Genomic DNA, 16,354 nt, shown 5'->3' with positions numbered 1-16,354 from the left:
CCCCCTGCGTTTAGAAGAAGAAGAAGAAGAAGAAGAAGAAGAAGAAGAAGAAGAAGAAGAAGAAGAAGAAGAAGAAGAAGAAGAAGAAGAAGAAGAAGAAGAATATTACCTGCGCGTCGCCGGACGGTGGCGAGAGGTTGACGAGGAGCGGCAGCTGGCGAGCGCCGGCTGGCGAGCGCCGGCTGGCGAGCGGTGGACGGGGAGCGGCGGCGGCGGGAGGGAGCAATACAGCGAAACAGGGAAAAGAGAAAGAGGGATGGGATTAGGGATTTACGCGACATTTAGCGATGGAAAAATTTCGTCGCTAAGCCGTCGCGAAACCAAAATACCAAAAAAGCGACGCAATATATTCTGTCGCTACTCCGTCGCTAATTAGCGACGGATTAGCGATGACAGAGTTCCCTCTCTAAATCCGTCGCTAAAATGGTGTTCTTGTAATAAAAAGTAGCGACAAAAACATGCAGTTGCTAATCCGTCGCTAAGTAGCGACAGATTAGCGATAAAAGTCGTTTCCTCGCTAATCCGTCGCGAATTAGCGACAGATTCTATCTCTAGCTAATCTGTCGCTAAGTAGCGACGGGAAAAATCCGTCGCTAATTTCCGTCGCTAATTAACAATTTTCTTGTAGTGGTCCTCTTATTGAATGGATTTAGTGTTGGATCTAAATATTATAATGGTCAGGTATGAGATATACTTTGAGCCAGAGTTTATGTTAGATCTGGATAGTATAAAGCCAAATATTTGGGCCTGATAATATATTTTGTATGGGTCCTAGTTTGACATATTGTGTGGATCAATTTAAATTTGAAACATAAGGATATGGATTTGGACAATGATCAAATATCTTGTGATGCATGATTTTGTATGAGATCTTTTTTTTTACTATAGTTCATGTTGGGCTGGATGATAACATCTCAAGTCAATTTTAGATATAGACTCATACAAATCCAATAGATTTGAATATAGATTTTTATGTAGATCTGATAATGAATCTGAATTTATATATTCACAAGCTTGTGGTTTGATTGCTTATTATTATAAGATTAAAGCCTTGAAATTGACTTATCATATTTGGTTTATCCAGATGATAATGGGTAACTCCCATTAGATGTGGATCTGGTGCATACCCAAATTTGATATGAATATGTGGACTTATGATATGCTTTGCTTTTTGTGCATATTGTTTCTAATTTATATTGACTTAATGTGTCTATTGCTTAAATATAATGCATTGAAAAAGTGAGAATTGAGTTATAATTTTTACACATGCGTGTGGGTATATTTTATTAGCATCTCATGATAAATAATCATCATAAATTATGTTCCTTATAGTTTTTTGTATGAATGCATGAAAGAGATATTTTCATGTGTTAAGAACTTAATGTATGGTATGCAACATGGTGTTATTAATGTTTTAGTAGTCATATTATTATTTGGATTTGAATATGCTCATCCAAAATGATAAAGTGATGGTTAACCTGATGAGAATTTAAGCATGTTGCATGTGATGATGATGCATATAATAGTGAGAGTATTAACTATGATGAATGTTTTAAAAAGTGAAAATATTTATTATGTTTGGAAAATCATATTGTATCATGAATCCATGAGTTAATGAAAATCCATAGTACTTCACTAGTGTGTATGTGAACATGATAATGTTCGATAGTATGGTCATGAAAGAGTCATAAAAACCCCATAACTAAATAAGAAAGTGAGACCCTCAATATTTGTTTATATATGATATTGCACATTAAAAATTATAATTTAAATTATGACATGATGAGAAACATATATAATTATGTGAAATTAGTGCATGCAAAGATAATATCATGTTTAAACCCATACCATATGTAGAAAAAATCATGGTTCATATGATGATAAAAATATCATATAATTATGTGAAAAATAACCCATAGCATGTGTAAAAAATATCATATTTGAAAATGAAAGACACACATTGCTTTGTGGAAAATAACCTATAACATATGTGATAACCTCATACCTGAATATGAATGATGGAAAGATCCACATGACTATGTGAGAAATAACCCACAACATGTGTGAAAATCTTGTATTTGAAAATTGATGATGAAAAAGTTTACATGATTATGTGAAAAATAGCCTATAACAAGTGAGAAAAATATCATATTTAAATAATAATATAACCCAAGAAATTGTGCAACATTATTTTGAGCATATTTTATCATGAAGTGTTATATATGATATATGATGCACCAATTGTAACATAATATGGGTGTTCGCCCCATATAGCGAAGTAGAAGAAGTTGGATCCAGTATAAAAATTGAATTTGAATCCAATGTGGCCATAGGGTCTCACGCATGGAACCTCAAGGGACCACAAACAATGTGGTGAATCCCATAACACATAGAATACCCAACACAATCGATAATCCAAAAGCCACAAACATAGTGGTGGGCTCACATCTCATTAGATTTTGAACATGCTTGGGAATCCAAGAAAATAGTTATGGCTGAAAAACGGCTTCGCAGTGAATGTTAATTATATTCAGCCCCTGCACTCTACATGAGAGTTCGATATCCATATCGATGACATCCCCCTAAAGCAAGCCGTTTACCACACTTAACTATTCTCTTCTCCTCCGTCGATATGGAGCTCCTCCCTCAGTGTACACACCTTGGTCCCCAGTTCCAACATAAACTTCTATATCCCAGCTATCAATTTTCAAATATCCATTACCAAAGTAGTTTGACTAAGTTTTTACCAAATACATTAACTTCCATCCTAGCTAGCAATTTTCAGACAAAGCCTGAATACAAATATCTTGTGAACGAACAAGATTGTGAGGGATTAACAGGAAAATGTCTAATACTCTTGGCCTTACTCTAGCACCCAATCTTAGGTCATAAATCATAAATGTGCTCAACATGGTTGATTTTATTTGAAATCCTACTTTGCATCTAGAAGTTTTGATGTAAAAAAAAGATTTCTTTTAGCACATTGTTAAAATTTAATGAGTAATGTTTTTTATGATGTTTTTCTGATCATCACAGATTTTTATGATTAAAAATCCTTATGTATCACAATTGTGCAAACCAGATTATGAGTTTTTGTTTTTAAATACTATAGATCATAACTGTCTTTCTCTCCCCGTGAATAGTATGAATAGGGGCAGAATTTTTTTAATTCCAATCTACCAGGTGTATTGTGCCGATCATCTCTTGGTGATTCCTTCTTCTTATAGACATCTAAGAAACGTAGTGGTGGTTTTTAATTTTTTTTTTGAAAGGCAAGCTGGGGTTAGGCAAACCCTACCAGTTACACTATACAATTGGGTTTTGAACCTGCAACATCTCAACACAAGGTGACGTGCACTAGCTGCTCATTAGTTGGTGTTTTTTAATTGATGGAATGACGCTATTGAGAGTTAGATTTTTTTTTTTTGAACAGATAGCTGGTGTTAGACCTATCCCTACCAGTTATACAACCATGCCATTGAGATTCGAACTTGCAATGTCCCAACACAAGGTGACATACACTAACTGCTCCTGCTAGACACGCGTTGGTATTGAGAGTTAGACCTTGGGATTAACAGAGATTCATATGTAAAAGTAAGAAAGGGACCTGCATGGTGCATGCCTGTGGCAAAAAATATTAAGGAAATCAATAAATACAGATGCAGGGCAAGATACGAACTTTCAAAGATACTGACTTAATGTTGGCATTTCATCGAAAAGATAAAAAGTTTTTTATTTTTATTTTTAATAGTTCAAGGAAAAACCCTAGACCACACACACATTAGCTAGCCTCCGGTTGATAAAACCCTTGAGGTCTCCCTGCCCACCGGGGAGTAAGAATTGACATTTAGAATATCGTAATTTGTTTAAGAAGCAGGAGATATATGTCACTATCCATGGGTGTGGATCACGGCCTTGATCCGTTCTCGGTGACCATTTTGCTTATCGAGGACTCAATCATCAGCTATGTCACAAGCTATATCATAAGACCCCTCCAAGTTCCCACCTTCCTCGCGATGCCAAATTGTAAAGATCCAACCCTTGGTCCGTTCAGGTCCCAAGTGGGTTGAACATGGCGAGACCTGCTTTGACCCTACTAATAAAAGTGACTGATGAGTCGACTGGGTCAATCCTTTTCAAGCCCAGCAAGTCACATCGACCTCAAAAAAAAAATCATAAATTATGAGAACAAAAGCTAGGTTGCCACTCGCTCAAATTGGGCTTATCAACTAGTCGACCCCAATGTTGTCAGAATCGGCCGACGAATCGATCCATAGCCGATTCAAAAAGAGTTGATTCACCTGTCATTTCAACTTTATTTATATTTTTTTTAAAGGTTAAAAAACTGTTTCATACTATTTGTTGTATAAAAACACGTCATTTGATTGTAAAATTGCACTCACTATCATGTTTGAGCATTCAGACATGTGATTTATTTTTTAAAATTATCTGCATTCAATTAAATTTTTTTTAGCAAAGGTTAATTCTTTTTTCATTAAAAAATTTGAACCATCAATTTTAAACTTAGTTCATCGTTCACATCGTATTCTCACCATGACACTAGATTTAATGAACGACTTGTCTCTACTCTCTTGCCTCTCTAATTAACCAAAGCTTAGTAACCCACCAACTTAATGAAAAAGTTGTATGATGCTAAACGATAAAAAAAAAGACAACTTCACAGGTCAACTCGACCTGGTTACCCAAGTGAGCCAAGTCCATGCACCAACAAGCCAACGACATAGAAAATAATACAATCACTAATTAATTCATTAATCCTTTTTATATGATATAATCAGACACATCTCTCCACCACTTAGTGCAGAAAAGTTTACATTCGTCAGATACAACTTTTTTTTTTTTTTTCGAAAGAGAAAGCTGGGGTTAGGCAGACCCTTACCAGTTATACAACTATACCATAGGATTCGAACTTGCAACTTCCCAACACAAGGTGACGTGCAATAACATCTCCTGCCACACAAGCCGAGCCGCTTTGGCTCGTCAGATATATCTATCACAAAAGAGAAAAAAACAAAAAAATAAGAGGGGAAGGCGCTTTCATTCCTTGGGCTTCAAGGCTATAAGACGGTAAAAAAAGTAAAAAGAAGCATATCAACGGAGGAAATCCATGAACTTGAGCCAAGGAAAGGGAGAGGCGAGCTTGGCCGCCTTCTCCGCTTCATCACTGCACGAGGTGGTGGTTGCCGTCACCGGCTTTGGGCATATAAAGAAATTGCGGGAACCTAAACCGATCAGCTTCTCCTTTGGGTTCAAGCCTGTCCAAGGCACAAAAGTGAGAAAAAAAAGCACGGCAAATAAAGAAAAACCCCGATACGAGTTACCACGAAACATAATAAATACGTGAAGCGACGTGTGAAACGGAAGCAGGAATCGATAAAAAAAAGTGATACAATTATGAGAAGTGATTATGCAAATGAAAAAGAAACACATAGTACACAAGCGAATAAGAGATGACATAAACATAAAGTATAAAGATATAAAACCAACGCAGGCTTGTTATAAAAAATCATTATTTTTAATATGAAAATGGTAGAGAGAGAAAAGCCAATTATGGGAAGCGATAAAAATGAAAGGGAGACGCTAGCTAAGAAAGAAAAAACAATCAATTTGAAAAAACGAGGGAGGGAGTGAATTTTTCACTAAAAAAAATTGAGTTTTCTATATGATGAAAGCGCGTTTTTTCAAAGCTTTTTTTTTATGAAAAAAGCAAAGAGTTTCTTGCTTTCAAGGAGAGCTTTCGATTGAAAACAATCAAGTTTTGAAAGTGGGTTTCTTAAAGCTTCGCGTCCTTCCTGTGAAGAGTTTCTCGCTTCCCACTAAAGAGAAGAGAGTTTGTTGTTTTAGAAATGGATTTCTCAAAGCTTCCCCTCCTTTAGGGCGCGTTTGCCTGCCCTGAGACGCACTAGGAACTATGCACTCTCAGGGGAACCATACCGCAAAGAGTTCGTCTCAAACAAGAAACGTTTTCGCTGAAAGGGGGTTCAGCGTTGATTTTGGGCTTCCTTTCCTAGCTAAAAGAAAACCCAACGTTTGTGTTGCCGCGGTGAGCTATGCAGAAACGCAAGCAAACGTACCCTTAAGGAAAAGCAAAAGAGTTTTACGCTTCTGAAGTGAGATTCCCCACACGTAACAAAAGGACAATCGTCTTCGTTTTCCTCCCTTACAATTCCCTCATAACTCTCACGGAATAAGCGAGTTACAGTAGGGGCATTCTTGTCATCTGAGAAAGAGCAACTTACTGTCGAGGCTGAACTGGGAGTAATGGAGGTGGAAAGCCGAGGGGTCGGTCAAGGACAGGATGGGCCTCATCCCTTCCTTGGCGTACTGCCTGAGAGCCGCGGCGATGAGGTCCTCCACGGTGGATTCTGGCGATATGACGACATGGACCGGGCCGAGGCTGCGCTGGACGGTGACGTTGAGGAGGAGCTTCGTCAGCCGTGGGGGCGCCCGGAACTCCGTCGTCCGGATCCCGTCCGGCCGACGGGCCGAGAAGAGCTCGGGCTGCGTCTGAGGCCGGCGGAGGACGACGGCCGGGGGGGGATCCCTCGCCTCCAAAGGGACCTTCCCGTGGAACGACGCCGACCGCTTCCCCTTCTCCTCCCGTCGGGAACCCCTCGGAGACGGCATCTCTCTGCTTCTTTATATCGATCTCCTTCCCTTCTCTCTCTGCTTTCTTCTTTGATTGCCTCAATCGGCGGAGGCAGAGAGAGGGAGAGGCCCTCGAGGGTAGAATCGGAAACAGGAGTGAATTCGCGAGAGAGCTCCAGGGGGGGGGAAGGACTCGCATTTAAGCAGAAACCCTGTGGGCGGAAGAAGGTGTTCGGAACTCGGAACGCGACAGCATCAGCATTATTGGCGGGCAGCCATATCCTTCTCTGCCCCTACCATTCTTTCAAATCACCCTCGTGTCCTCTCTACTCTACCCTGGAATCTGGATTAGTTTTCTGTTAGTACCGGGTCCGCTTGTCTGGTAAGAGCAACTAGTGCACCTTACCATGTGTTGGGACGTTGCAAGTTCAAATACCAATGATATCGTTGTATAACTGGTACGGCGTGCCTAACCCTCGGCTTGCCTTTCCAAAAAGATAAAAAAAAAAACTTTCTGTTAGTGTCAAGTCATCTTTTAGGCTTTGTTTGTGAGCTGTATTTGAGTTGGGGATGGGATGGGAGTGGAGATGAGGATTCCCCGAATTCCACTCACCCTTGCTGTTGGCAGCCTATATTTGAAACCACAAATTTTTTAAATCACCAAACCACAATTATTATTTATTTTTTTTGTGTTTTGAAATCTCCTCCAACATTCATTGTTGAAACAGTGGGGCCCACCAAAAGTGATGATGTCATCGTTACACAAAGATGGAGATTACCGGATGGGTGGTGATTTCGAAACACAGAAAAATTTGTGCTCTGACGAATCACCCAACCTAATCTCACTGGATATGCTTCCCATATCCCTATTTCAATTACACCCTAAAAAAAATGTAGTTGGCAACTCCACTCTCATCACCCATTTCCCTCTCCACTCCCATTATCTGCACTAACATCAATTTCCTTTGAAAGCTTTGTATTGAGATGGAAACATGGTTTTTGTGTGGTGCCCAAATATGGTTTTGGAGTTGCCAACTCTCTAAACTGATCGAGGGTTCTTTTTCAGTGATTTTGGCATTTTAGTGAATTGGTGCTGGCTCCCAAATAAGTGTAGTTTTTAGAGTAAAAAACAACCAAAAGTTTTGGCATATATAATTTTGGGCTTTTATGAGTCATAAATAAATTGAAATTTGGATTATTTTGACCGTTTTTGGACATTTTTGTTAACTCTGGATGATTCATCTATTTATGTGGGCACAGATCATTCAACCACAAAATGTCACAAAATTAAGTTCAATTTTCGCCTGTCGAGAGAAAAACACCATAAACAGTCAAAATTTCAATAGTCTCGTTAGCTGTGTTAGATGCACTAGTTTGAAATTCTTTTTTTTTTCTATTTTGAAAGAAAGCAAGTAATTTACAAACCATCTTTATTCAAGATGAACAAAGAATAGAAGGCCGGTGATGAGAAGTCACCCAACCAAGCAACAGTGAACAAGAAAAAAAAATAAAAAAACTAGAGAACAAAACAAGAGCCTAATGGAGAGTGAGACTTCGACCAAATTCAAATTTCACACTGACAAAAGTGCCAAATAGAACCAATGTTGTAAGAATTGTCTCGGATCCTGAATCGATCAGGGAATCCGGCGATTCCGATTCAGGGCTGAATCATTTTGAATCAGCCAGATTTTAACTGCAGAAAGAGTGTCAAAAGTATTAAAATAATATTAACAATATTAAAAAACTATTTAAACCATTTTTCAGATATATTTGAAAATTAACCGGTTCACGTCAGATTAGTATCAATTTTCTATCGATACGATACAAATCCGCTGGTTTGCAAGCGGTACTGACAACATAATTGAATAAAACCATTCTGTACACCCAAAGAGATTGAAAAAAATGACCAATACCTCTATAGTTTATACATCACAGAAACCACACAAGTCTTAGGTGGTGGTATTGATTATCGACAAGGGAGGACAGGACAGGACAGTTGTTATTTTGGTTGTGATTAGGGTTAAGATTTTTACATGTAGATTGGACATGTTGAGATCTAGGGATCCCTTAAGTGATCCTTTATGTCAATCAAATAACATCATTTTGAGTGGAGTCCTTATTCTGTTGCTGTGGGGCCTATGAAATACTGTTGCGTGATTGGCTTGTGTCACATATGCTCATGTAAGCGATCCCTGTATCCCCACTGTGGATTGCATGCATTCACAGATTAGGTCAATTGAGATTCAATCCTCACTGCACATTTCACTTGGGACCAGTGACCACAACATTGAGGTCCACACATCTTGATCAGGTGAGGTGTGGTAGGGAAAATTACCTGTTCTAAAGAGAGAGAGAGAGAGAGAGAGAGAGAGAGAGAGAGAGCTCCGTCATCAACCTACCACTTTGAAAGGAGAGCAGATCAGGTGATAGTCCCTACCACACATCTCACTTGGAAACCGCAAGCCCACACGTCTCGATCTGCATACTTACACAATTATTGTCATACGTGCAGAAACGGATGAGCCCATATCGCTATAAAACTAATTGGTTCAGAAAATATTTCCACTCTTTGAAACCAAATGGACTTGTTTGAAGAGTTCTCGGTAACTGTTTGGCATTCTCTCAAAGATTGACCAAGTTATATAGATTCCAAACACTGGAAACCACGAAGTCTCATTTCTTGTGATGTTCACAAGTACCTATTTTTTTTCCTCTTTCAATTCGACTTGCTCAAAAACTTATAAAACAGGCCGAACCCTCTACCACAAGTAGTCCACTGTGTATAAGATGTGCCAATCTGTAACCGGACCAAATAGAAAAGCTATTCCCAGTTGAACAGATGGAACTCATGGGCATGGAAAAACTCAAAGGAACACGAATCTAAACTTGAAGCCAATTCAATTGAATGCACTCGATTTTCGTCATGGGGTACTTTTACAGAGAACACCTAAGGGCCTAAGGCCAAGGCCTGGTTTGATTCCATTGACAGCTTTATCCAAAGGAAAAAGTTGTCCCACAGAGAGTTTTTCTAAGAAAACTTGTGAAACCTCTTGAGGTCTGGCAACATTTTTCGAGAACTTGTTTGGAATAAATGGAACTGAAAATTAATACTGGAAGAGCATTGGGAAGGTCATAGGAGTAGTCACTGGTGTAGTATTTGGCAACTACTATCTCATCTAGGTGGGAAGTGAAATGCGGAACTACCCTTCTAGTTCGCATCCATCCCAAACAACTTTGGCGCTGGGTATTTCACACTTCCCTCTTCGGCTACCTTGGATGTCTAGTTTTCAAACAGGGTTATAATTTCCCTTGAAGCTGTTTGTGTCACAGGCCTATTTCCTTCAATGGGCCAGCGCGGAGCGACGGTCCTTCCTCACTGCTGCAAGCCTACTAGTCAGCTCGTTTGCCGATCGCGAAAGCTTGTAATCAGAGTGCAAGAGAGCAAGAGAGGATAGAGGGAGAGAAATTGCAATCACAAGAAGCAATCACAACGAGGGTAAACAAAAGAAAGCTCAACACATTTACTTCATTCACAATTTTGCCTGCAGACTATTACAGTTCAAGTATACGGACTGCCCCTTCGAGATATTGATTCACCTGAACCGGGGAGCTTACATCAGATTCAACAAAAGCAAAACAGACTCTAAGCGCAACTGTGTAATGTAAGTCGCAAAGAAACATGCTCCCCTCTTCAAATCATGCACTGTCCTCAACGCCATCTGTTTCGTGGTAAGCTCTGACTTCAGTCGGGTAGCGACTGTTCATTCGGAATGCAGGCTCCCACGTTGGTTTTGTCGTTTCCTCCCACTGCAACAAGTATTTCTTCGCCTTCCCCAAAGTAGTTGACTTTGTGACGAAGGATCTGACTGAGGTGCTTTTTGACCTGTTGTGCTGCTGGGGCCCTCTGCATAATGGGAGCTCGCTGTGGCACGCTGCGTTCCGGGTCTCCATCATTCGGATGAAACTACTTGAGGTTGCACACGTGAAACATCGAGTACACCTTGAAGTCTGGGGGCAACTCCAGCTTGTATGCCAGCTTGCCCACCTTCTTTGTGATGGTGAAGGGTCCTTCATACTTTCTAAGCAGTCCGCGGTGTCGCCCGCGGAAGATGCCTGTACGACCAGGATATAGCTTCACCAACACTTGGTCCCCAACTTGAAACCCCGCAGGCCGACAATGCTTGTCCGCCCACTTCTTCATTCTCTTTGCCGCCTTGTGTAAGAATGCCTTCGTCAACTCATTCTGCTCGTGTCAGTCGCGAACAAACTGATAGGCGAAGGATGACCTTCCCTTTTCTTGTGCGGCAAGAGTGTGCAGGGTCAGTGGCTGTTGTCCCGTGGCTATCTCAAACGGGTTGTGACATGAAGACTCGCTTTTCTGCAGGTTATAACAAAATTGTGCCACATCAAGGAGCTTTACCCATTTTTTCTGATTGGCACTAACAAAGTGCCTATACTACTGCTCAAGCATCCCGTTGATGATCTCTGTCTGCGGATGAAAGCTTGTTGAAAACAGCAAATCAGAGCCAAGTATCCGAAATACTTCACGCCAGAACTTGCTCGTGAAGCGAGCATCGCGATCACTCACAATACTCTTTGGTATGCCCCAGTGCTTCACCACATGCTTTACGAACAACTCTGCAATCTTCTCTGCAAAGCACTCCTTAGAAGCTGGGATGAATGTGACACACTTTGAGAAACGATCCACCACAACCAAAATAAAACTGAGGCCCTCTACCTTCAACAGACTAATAATAAAGTCCATTAAGATGCTATTCCAAGGATGTTCTGAAATTGGTAGAGGCTCAAGGAGACCGACAACCATCTGGTTTGTCCCTTTATCTTGTTGGCAGATGAGGCATGTCCGCACATACCCCTCAACGTCGTCTCTCATCTGCAGCCAATAGTAGCCGCGCTCAAGGAGTGCTAAGGTCCGCTCCTGACCAGGATGACCGGCCCATAGTGTATCATGGCACTCCTTAAGTAGTTCTCGGTGAAGGGTTCCCCACCGCGGCACGAAGACGCGTCTCCCTTTTGTTACGAGGAGGTCATCCTGTAGCCAAAATTACTGAGTCTTCCCTGCTTGTGCTAGAGAAAAAAGGTGTTGTGCAGTCAGATCCTGCTGCGTACCTTCACGGATGCAACTCAGCAATGCGTTCTCCAAGTGCACTTTCGAAGGCTCCGCACACACAACTGCCAGTTCAGCCCTGCGACTGAGGGCATCTGCCACAACATTGGTCTTTCCAACCTTGTACTCCAAGGCAAAGTCGAACCCAGCCAAAAACATCTTCCATCGAGCTTGTTTAGGCGTAAACTTTTTCTGCGTCTGAAAATATCTCGTAGCCATATTGTCCGTTTTGACGACAAACTCAGCACCCAAAAGGTAGTACCGCTAGGTCCTGAGGCAATACATAATGGCGGTCATCTCAAGTTCATGCACTGTATAACGCCTCTCTGCATCTTTCAGCTTGCGACTCTCATATGCAATCGGATGACCATCTTGCATAATAACTCTGCCAATGGCAAAGTCTGAGGCATCCGTATGGACTTCAAAGGGTCTCGAATGATCAGGCAGTCGCAACACTATCCCCCTCACTAAGACTTTCTTTAAGCCATCGAAGGCATCTTGACACGCTTTTGTCCAGAGCCATACTCGATTCTTCTTTAACAAATCTGTGAGGGGCACATCAATAAGGGAATAACCTTCGATGAAATGCCGATAATAGTTTTCCAAACCGAAGAATGACCGCAATTCTGACACTTTGCTTGGCGGAACTCATTCATGGATGACCCTTATCTTCTGCCCATCCATACACAACACACCACGCCCCACAACGTGGCCAAGAAAGCTGATCTCCTCCTGCCCAAAGAAACACTTATCTTGTTTGACACAAATTTTATTCTCCTTCAGCACCTGAAACACTGTTCGCAAGTGCCCAACATATTCTTCCATGTTGCTGCTGTAGATCACGATATCATCCAAGTAGACTACCACAAACTTGTCTAAGGGTAGAAGATCTGGTTCCTTAAAGTCGTGAATGTGGCTGAAGCATTTGTCATCCCGAATGGCATTACTAGAATTTCATACGTACCATAGCGGGTGAGGCAAGTTGTCTTCGACTCATCACCCTCAGCAATCTTCACCTGCCAGTAACCTAATCGCAGATCTAGTTTGGAAAAGATACATGCACTGCCTAGCTGATCGAACAAGTCCGCTATCAGTGGCAATGGGTATTTGTTCTTCATCGTGACCTTGTTCAAAACACGATAATCCACACATAATCGTTTGGAGCCATCATGTTTCATCTGGAAAAGGACTGGGGCACCAAATGGGGCTTTTGATGGATGAATAATGTCTGCGTCCAATATCTCGTCTAGCTGCCTCCACAGCTCCTTCAGTTCAGCTGGCCCTATACGGTATGGAATCATTGCGGAAGGCTTCGCTCACGCGGTCAACTCAATCTTGTGGTCGACCTCACGTCTTGGCGGAAGATGCTTTAGCAATTCTGGAGGCATCACTCCCAAAACTCCTCCAATAGTGGGGCTAGGGTCGGTGGCACTGCTGCTTCTACTTTCCCTTCATCTGCACGCACTGCAATTGAGAATGTCTGCTCCTCATGCTTGACACCCTTCTTGAGTTGCATTGCCGATAACACTGAAGACTTGCCTTTCTGCGTAAGGCACTACACTGTGTGGGACAGGTCTGACCCCATGATCGTCAACATGTTAAACTTTGGCAGCATCATAACATTCTGGCTTCGCAGAAACTCCATACCCAGAATCACCTTAAAATCATCCAGGGGCACCACAGATAAGTTGGCTTTGTCGACCCAACTCCCCACTTGAGTAGCTACATCTCTTGCTTCACCAAGGATGGACTTGGCCTCAGAGTTTACTGTTTTGATGGTCCTCTGCTTTGGCCCAGTTTTCAAGCCCAACCGCTCTTCCTCTTCTCGCGAGACAAAGTTATGTGTGACCCCAGAGTCTATCATTGCTGAAGTAGACTTTGCATTCATAATGACTTATACGTACATAAGTTTCATACTGACCTGCATGTTCTTAGCCGCACAACTTTTAGCTGCGTTAATTGATCGCATGGCCCCCATTCTTGGTTGCATCGCTTCAGTATCACTGCATTCAATATCGCTGCATTCTTCTTGTGCAACATTGGCTTGCCCATCGTCCTTTACGAGGCGCTTTGGGCACTGCCTGGCGATATGTCTATCACCGCAGAACCAGCATGTCACAACCGCACCCTTGTTGTTGTTGTTATGCTTTGTGAAATTCTGTTTCTTTTCCGATTAATGGCGTGTCGACGCTTCACCGTTATCATTGTGCTGCACACCCTTCTTGCCTTCGTGGTTTGGCTTCTTCTCGCGTTAGATTGATGGGGTGAAAGGCTTATGCTGAGTGTCAACTAAGCGCTCGGCCGCCACATATACATCTTCCAAAATATGGGGGTTGCTCCTTTCCACTTCGGGCTGTACCCATGGTTGAATTCCCACAATGAACCAGTTGAGCATGTCATCTTCTGGCATGTTGGGTAACTTCAACATAAGCTTCTGGAACAATCTGATATATTCTTCCAACGAACCCAAGTGCTTGAGCTCACGAACCATCCAGTATGCCTGTATCTGCGCATTTCTTGGCACGTAGTAGTTGCGCAACTCCATTTTGAAGTCATCAAAGGTGTCTATCACACATTGACCTCTCTTCATGTTATTGCGCTTCCACCTCCACCAAGCGATAACATCTCCATTAAGTAAGGTCGTTGCAGCCTTAATCCTCAGATCTTCAAGAGTTACATTCTGGATATCCAAATAGTCTTCTACTTGGAACAAGAAGTTCTCAATGACCTTGCTGTCACGAGAACCATTGAATTTTGTGGGTCTTGGCACATCAATCCTTGATGGCCTCTCACCATTTTCGCCATTTAGGGTCACCGTTCACTGCAACGTACGGTTCTTCAACTAAAGCTCCACTACTTCAGTCTGTAAATCGGCCACTGTAGTCGTAAATGAAGTGACCTGCCCCATTAATAAGGTTACCTGCTCTTGCAGGCTCGCCACCACATCATTCAGTCCATTAAATGATTCACATGCGTGTGAAATTGATTTCTCATGCGAAGTCACCTCTTCCACCAGCTTGTTAACAGTTGCAGCCAACTCTTCTTGGCCCCGAGGTGAACCCATCTCCTCAGCTTCGGCAACAGCCTTGCCTTTGGTGTTGCACAAGTTTTGATAAGGCGCCACAATGTCTTGCACAAAAATGGCAGCCTGTGTCTGTCGACACCGACTCCGGAGTCCCTTTCCCAGCACGAGAACGAGCTCTGGTACCACTTGTCACGGGCTTATTTTCTTCAATGGGCCAGTGCGGCGCGACGGTCCTTCCTCACCGCCTCAAGCCTACTAGTCAGCTCGCTTGCCGATCGCGGAAGCTTGTAATCAGAGTGCAAGAGAGAAAGAGAGAATAGAGGGAGAGAAATTGCAATCACAAGAAGCAATCACAACGAGGGTGAACAAAAGAAAGCTCAATGCATTTACTTCATTCACAATTTTGTCCACAGCCTATTACAGTTCAAGTATACGAACTGCCCCTTCAGGGTATTGATTCACCTGAACCGGGAAGCTTACATCAGATTCAACTAAAGCAAAACAAACTTTAAGTGCAACTGTACAATGTAAGTCGCAAAGGAACATGCTCCTCTCTTTAAATCATGTGCCGTCCTCGACGCCATCTGTTTCGTGGTAAGCTCTGACTTTAGTCGGGTAGCAGCTGTTCATTCAGAATGCAGGCTCCCACATTGGTTCTGCTGTTTCCTCCCACTGCAACAAGTATTTCTTCGCCTCTCCCAAAGTAGTTGACTTTATGACGAAGGATCTGACTGAGGTGTTTTTCGGCTCGTTGTGCTGCTGGGGCCCTCTACATAATGGGAGCTCGCTATGGCACGCTGCGTTCCGGGTCTCCATCATCCGGATGGAACTGCTTGAGGTTGCACACGTGAAACACCGGGTGCACCTTGTATGCCAGCTTGCCCACCTTCTTTGTGATGGTGAAGGGTCCTTCATACTTTTTTAGCAGTCCACGGTGTCGCCCGCGGAAGATGCCTGTACGACCAGGATATAGCTTCACCAACACTTGGTCCCCAATTTGGAACCCCACAGGCTGACGATGCTTGCTCGCCCACTTCTTCATTCTCTTTGCCGCCTTGTGTAAGAATGCCTTCGCCAACTCATTCTGCTCGTGCCAATCGCGAACAAACTGATAGGCAAAGGATGGCCTTCCCTTTTCTTATGCGGCAAGAGTGTGCGGGGTTAGTGGCTGCTGTCCCGCAGCTATCTCAAATGGGTTGTGGCCTGAAGACTCACTTTTCTGTAGGTTATAACAAAATTGTGCCACATCAATAAGCTTCACCCAATTTTTCTAATTGACACTAACAAAGTGCCTAAGGTACTGCTCAAGTATCCCATTGATGTGCTCTGTCTGCGGATAGAAGCTTGTTGAAAATAGCAAATCAGAGTCAAGTAGCCGAAATACTTCACGCCAGAACTTGCTCGTGAAGCGAGCATCACGATCACTCACAATGCTCTTTGGTATGCCCCAGTGCTTCACCACATGCTTTACGAACAACTTTGCAGTCTTCTCTGCAGGGCACTCCTTAGAAGCTGGGATGAAGGTGACATACTTTGATAAACGATCCACCACAGCCAAAATAGAACTGAGGCCCTCTACCTTCGGCAGACTA

General features: G+C 42.5%; 1 protein-coding gene across 3 annotated transcripts; it reads right to left on the bottom strand.

Moving 5' to 3' along the window:
- Positions 1-4,742: 4,742 nt before the first annotated feature.
- On the bottom strand, positions 4,743-6,808 carry LOC149838085 (uncharacterized). Of its 3 annotated transcripts, XM_090007580.1 has the most exons (3): positions 6,261-6,805; positions 5,135-5,276; positions 4,743-5,011 (listed from the first exon to the last, which is right to left on the bottom strand). In XM_090007580.1, exons 1-3 carry the CDS (start codon positions 6,646-6,648, stop codon positions 5,002-5,004), a joined length of 540 nt encoding a protein of 179 aa, XP_089863706.1. In that variant the 5' UTR covers positions 6,649-6,805; the 3' UTR covers positions 4,743-5,001. The 3 variants fall into 3 exon arrangements, with proteins under 3 accessions (XP_089863706.1, XP_089863704.1, XP_089863705.1); XM_090007578.1 differs by lacking the exon at positions 5,135-5,276 and having other exon boundaries at positions 6,261-6,808; XM_090007579.1 differs by having other exon boundaries at positions 4,743-5,276; positions 6,261-6,804.
- Positions 6,809-16,354: the final 9,546 nt, after the last annotated feature.

This window comes from Nuphar pumila, chromosome 5, assembly GCF_984573655.1.
Source record: "Nuphar pumila chromosome 5, dmNupPumi1.hap1.1, whole genome shotgun sequence".
Lineage (NCBI taxonomy): Eukaryota > Viridiplantae > Streptophyta > Magnoliopsida > Nymphaeales > Nymphaeaceae > Nuphar > Nuphar pumila.
Note: the sequence above shows the minus strand (reverse complement) of the source record. Positions and strands in the feature narration are given on the sequence as shown.

Excerpts from the sequence above, each read along its gene's own strand:
- LOC149838085 (XM_090007578.1), bottom strand. The coding sequence starts at position 6,648 with ATGCCGTCTCCGAGGGGTTCCCGACGGGAGGAGAAGGGGAAGCGGTCG. Across the intron at positions 5,012-6,260 it reads CTCCCAGTTCAGCCTCGACA|ATATATCTGACGAGCCAAAG; the intron begins GTAAGTTGCTCT and ends CTTTTGTGATAG.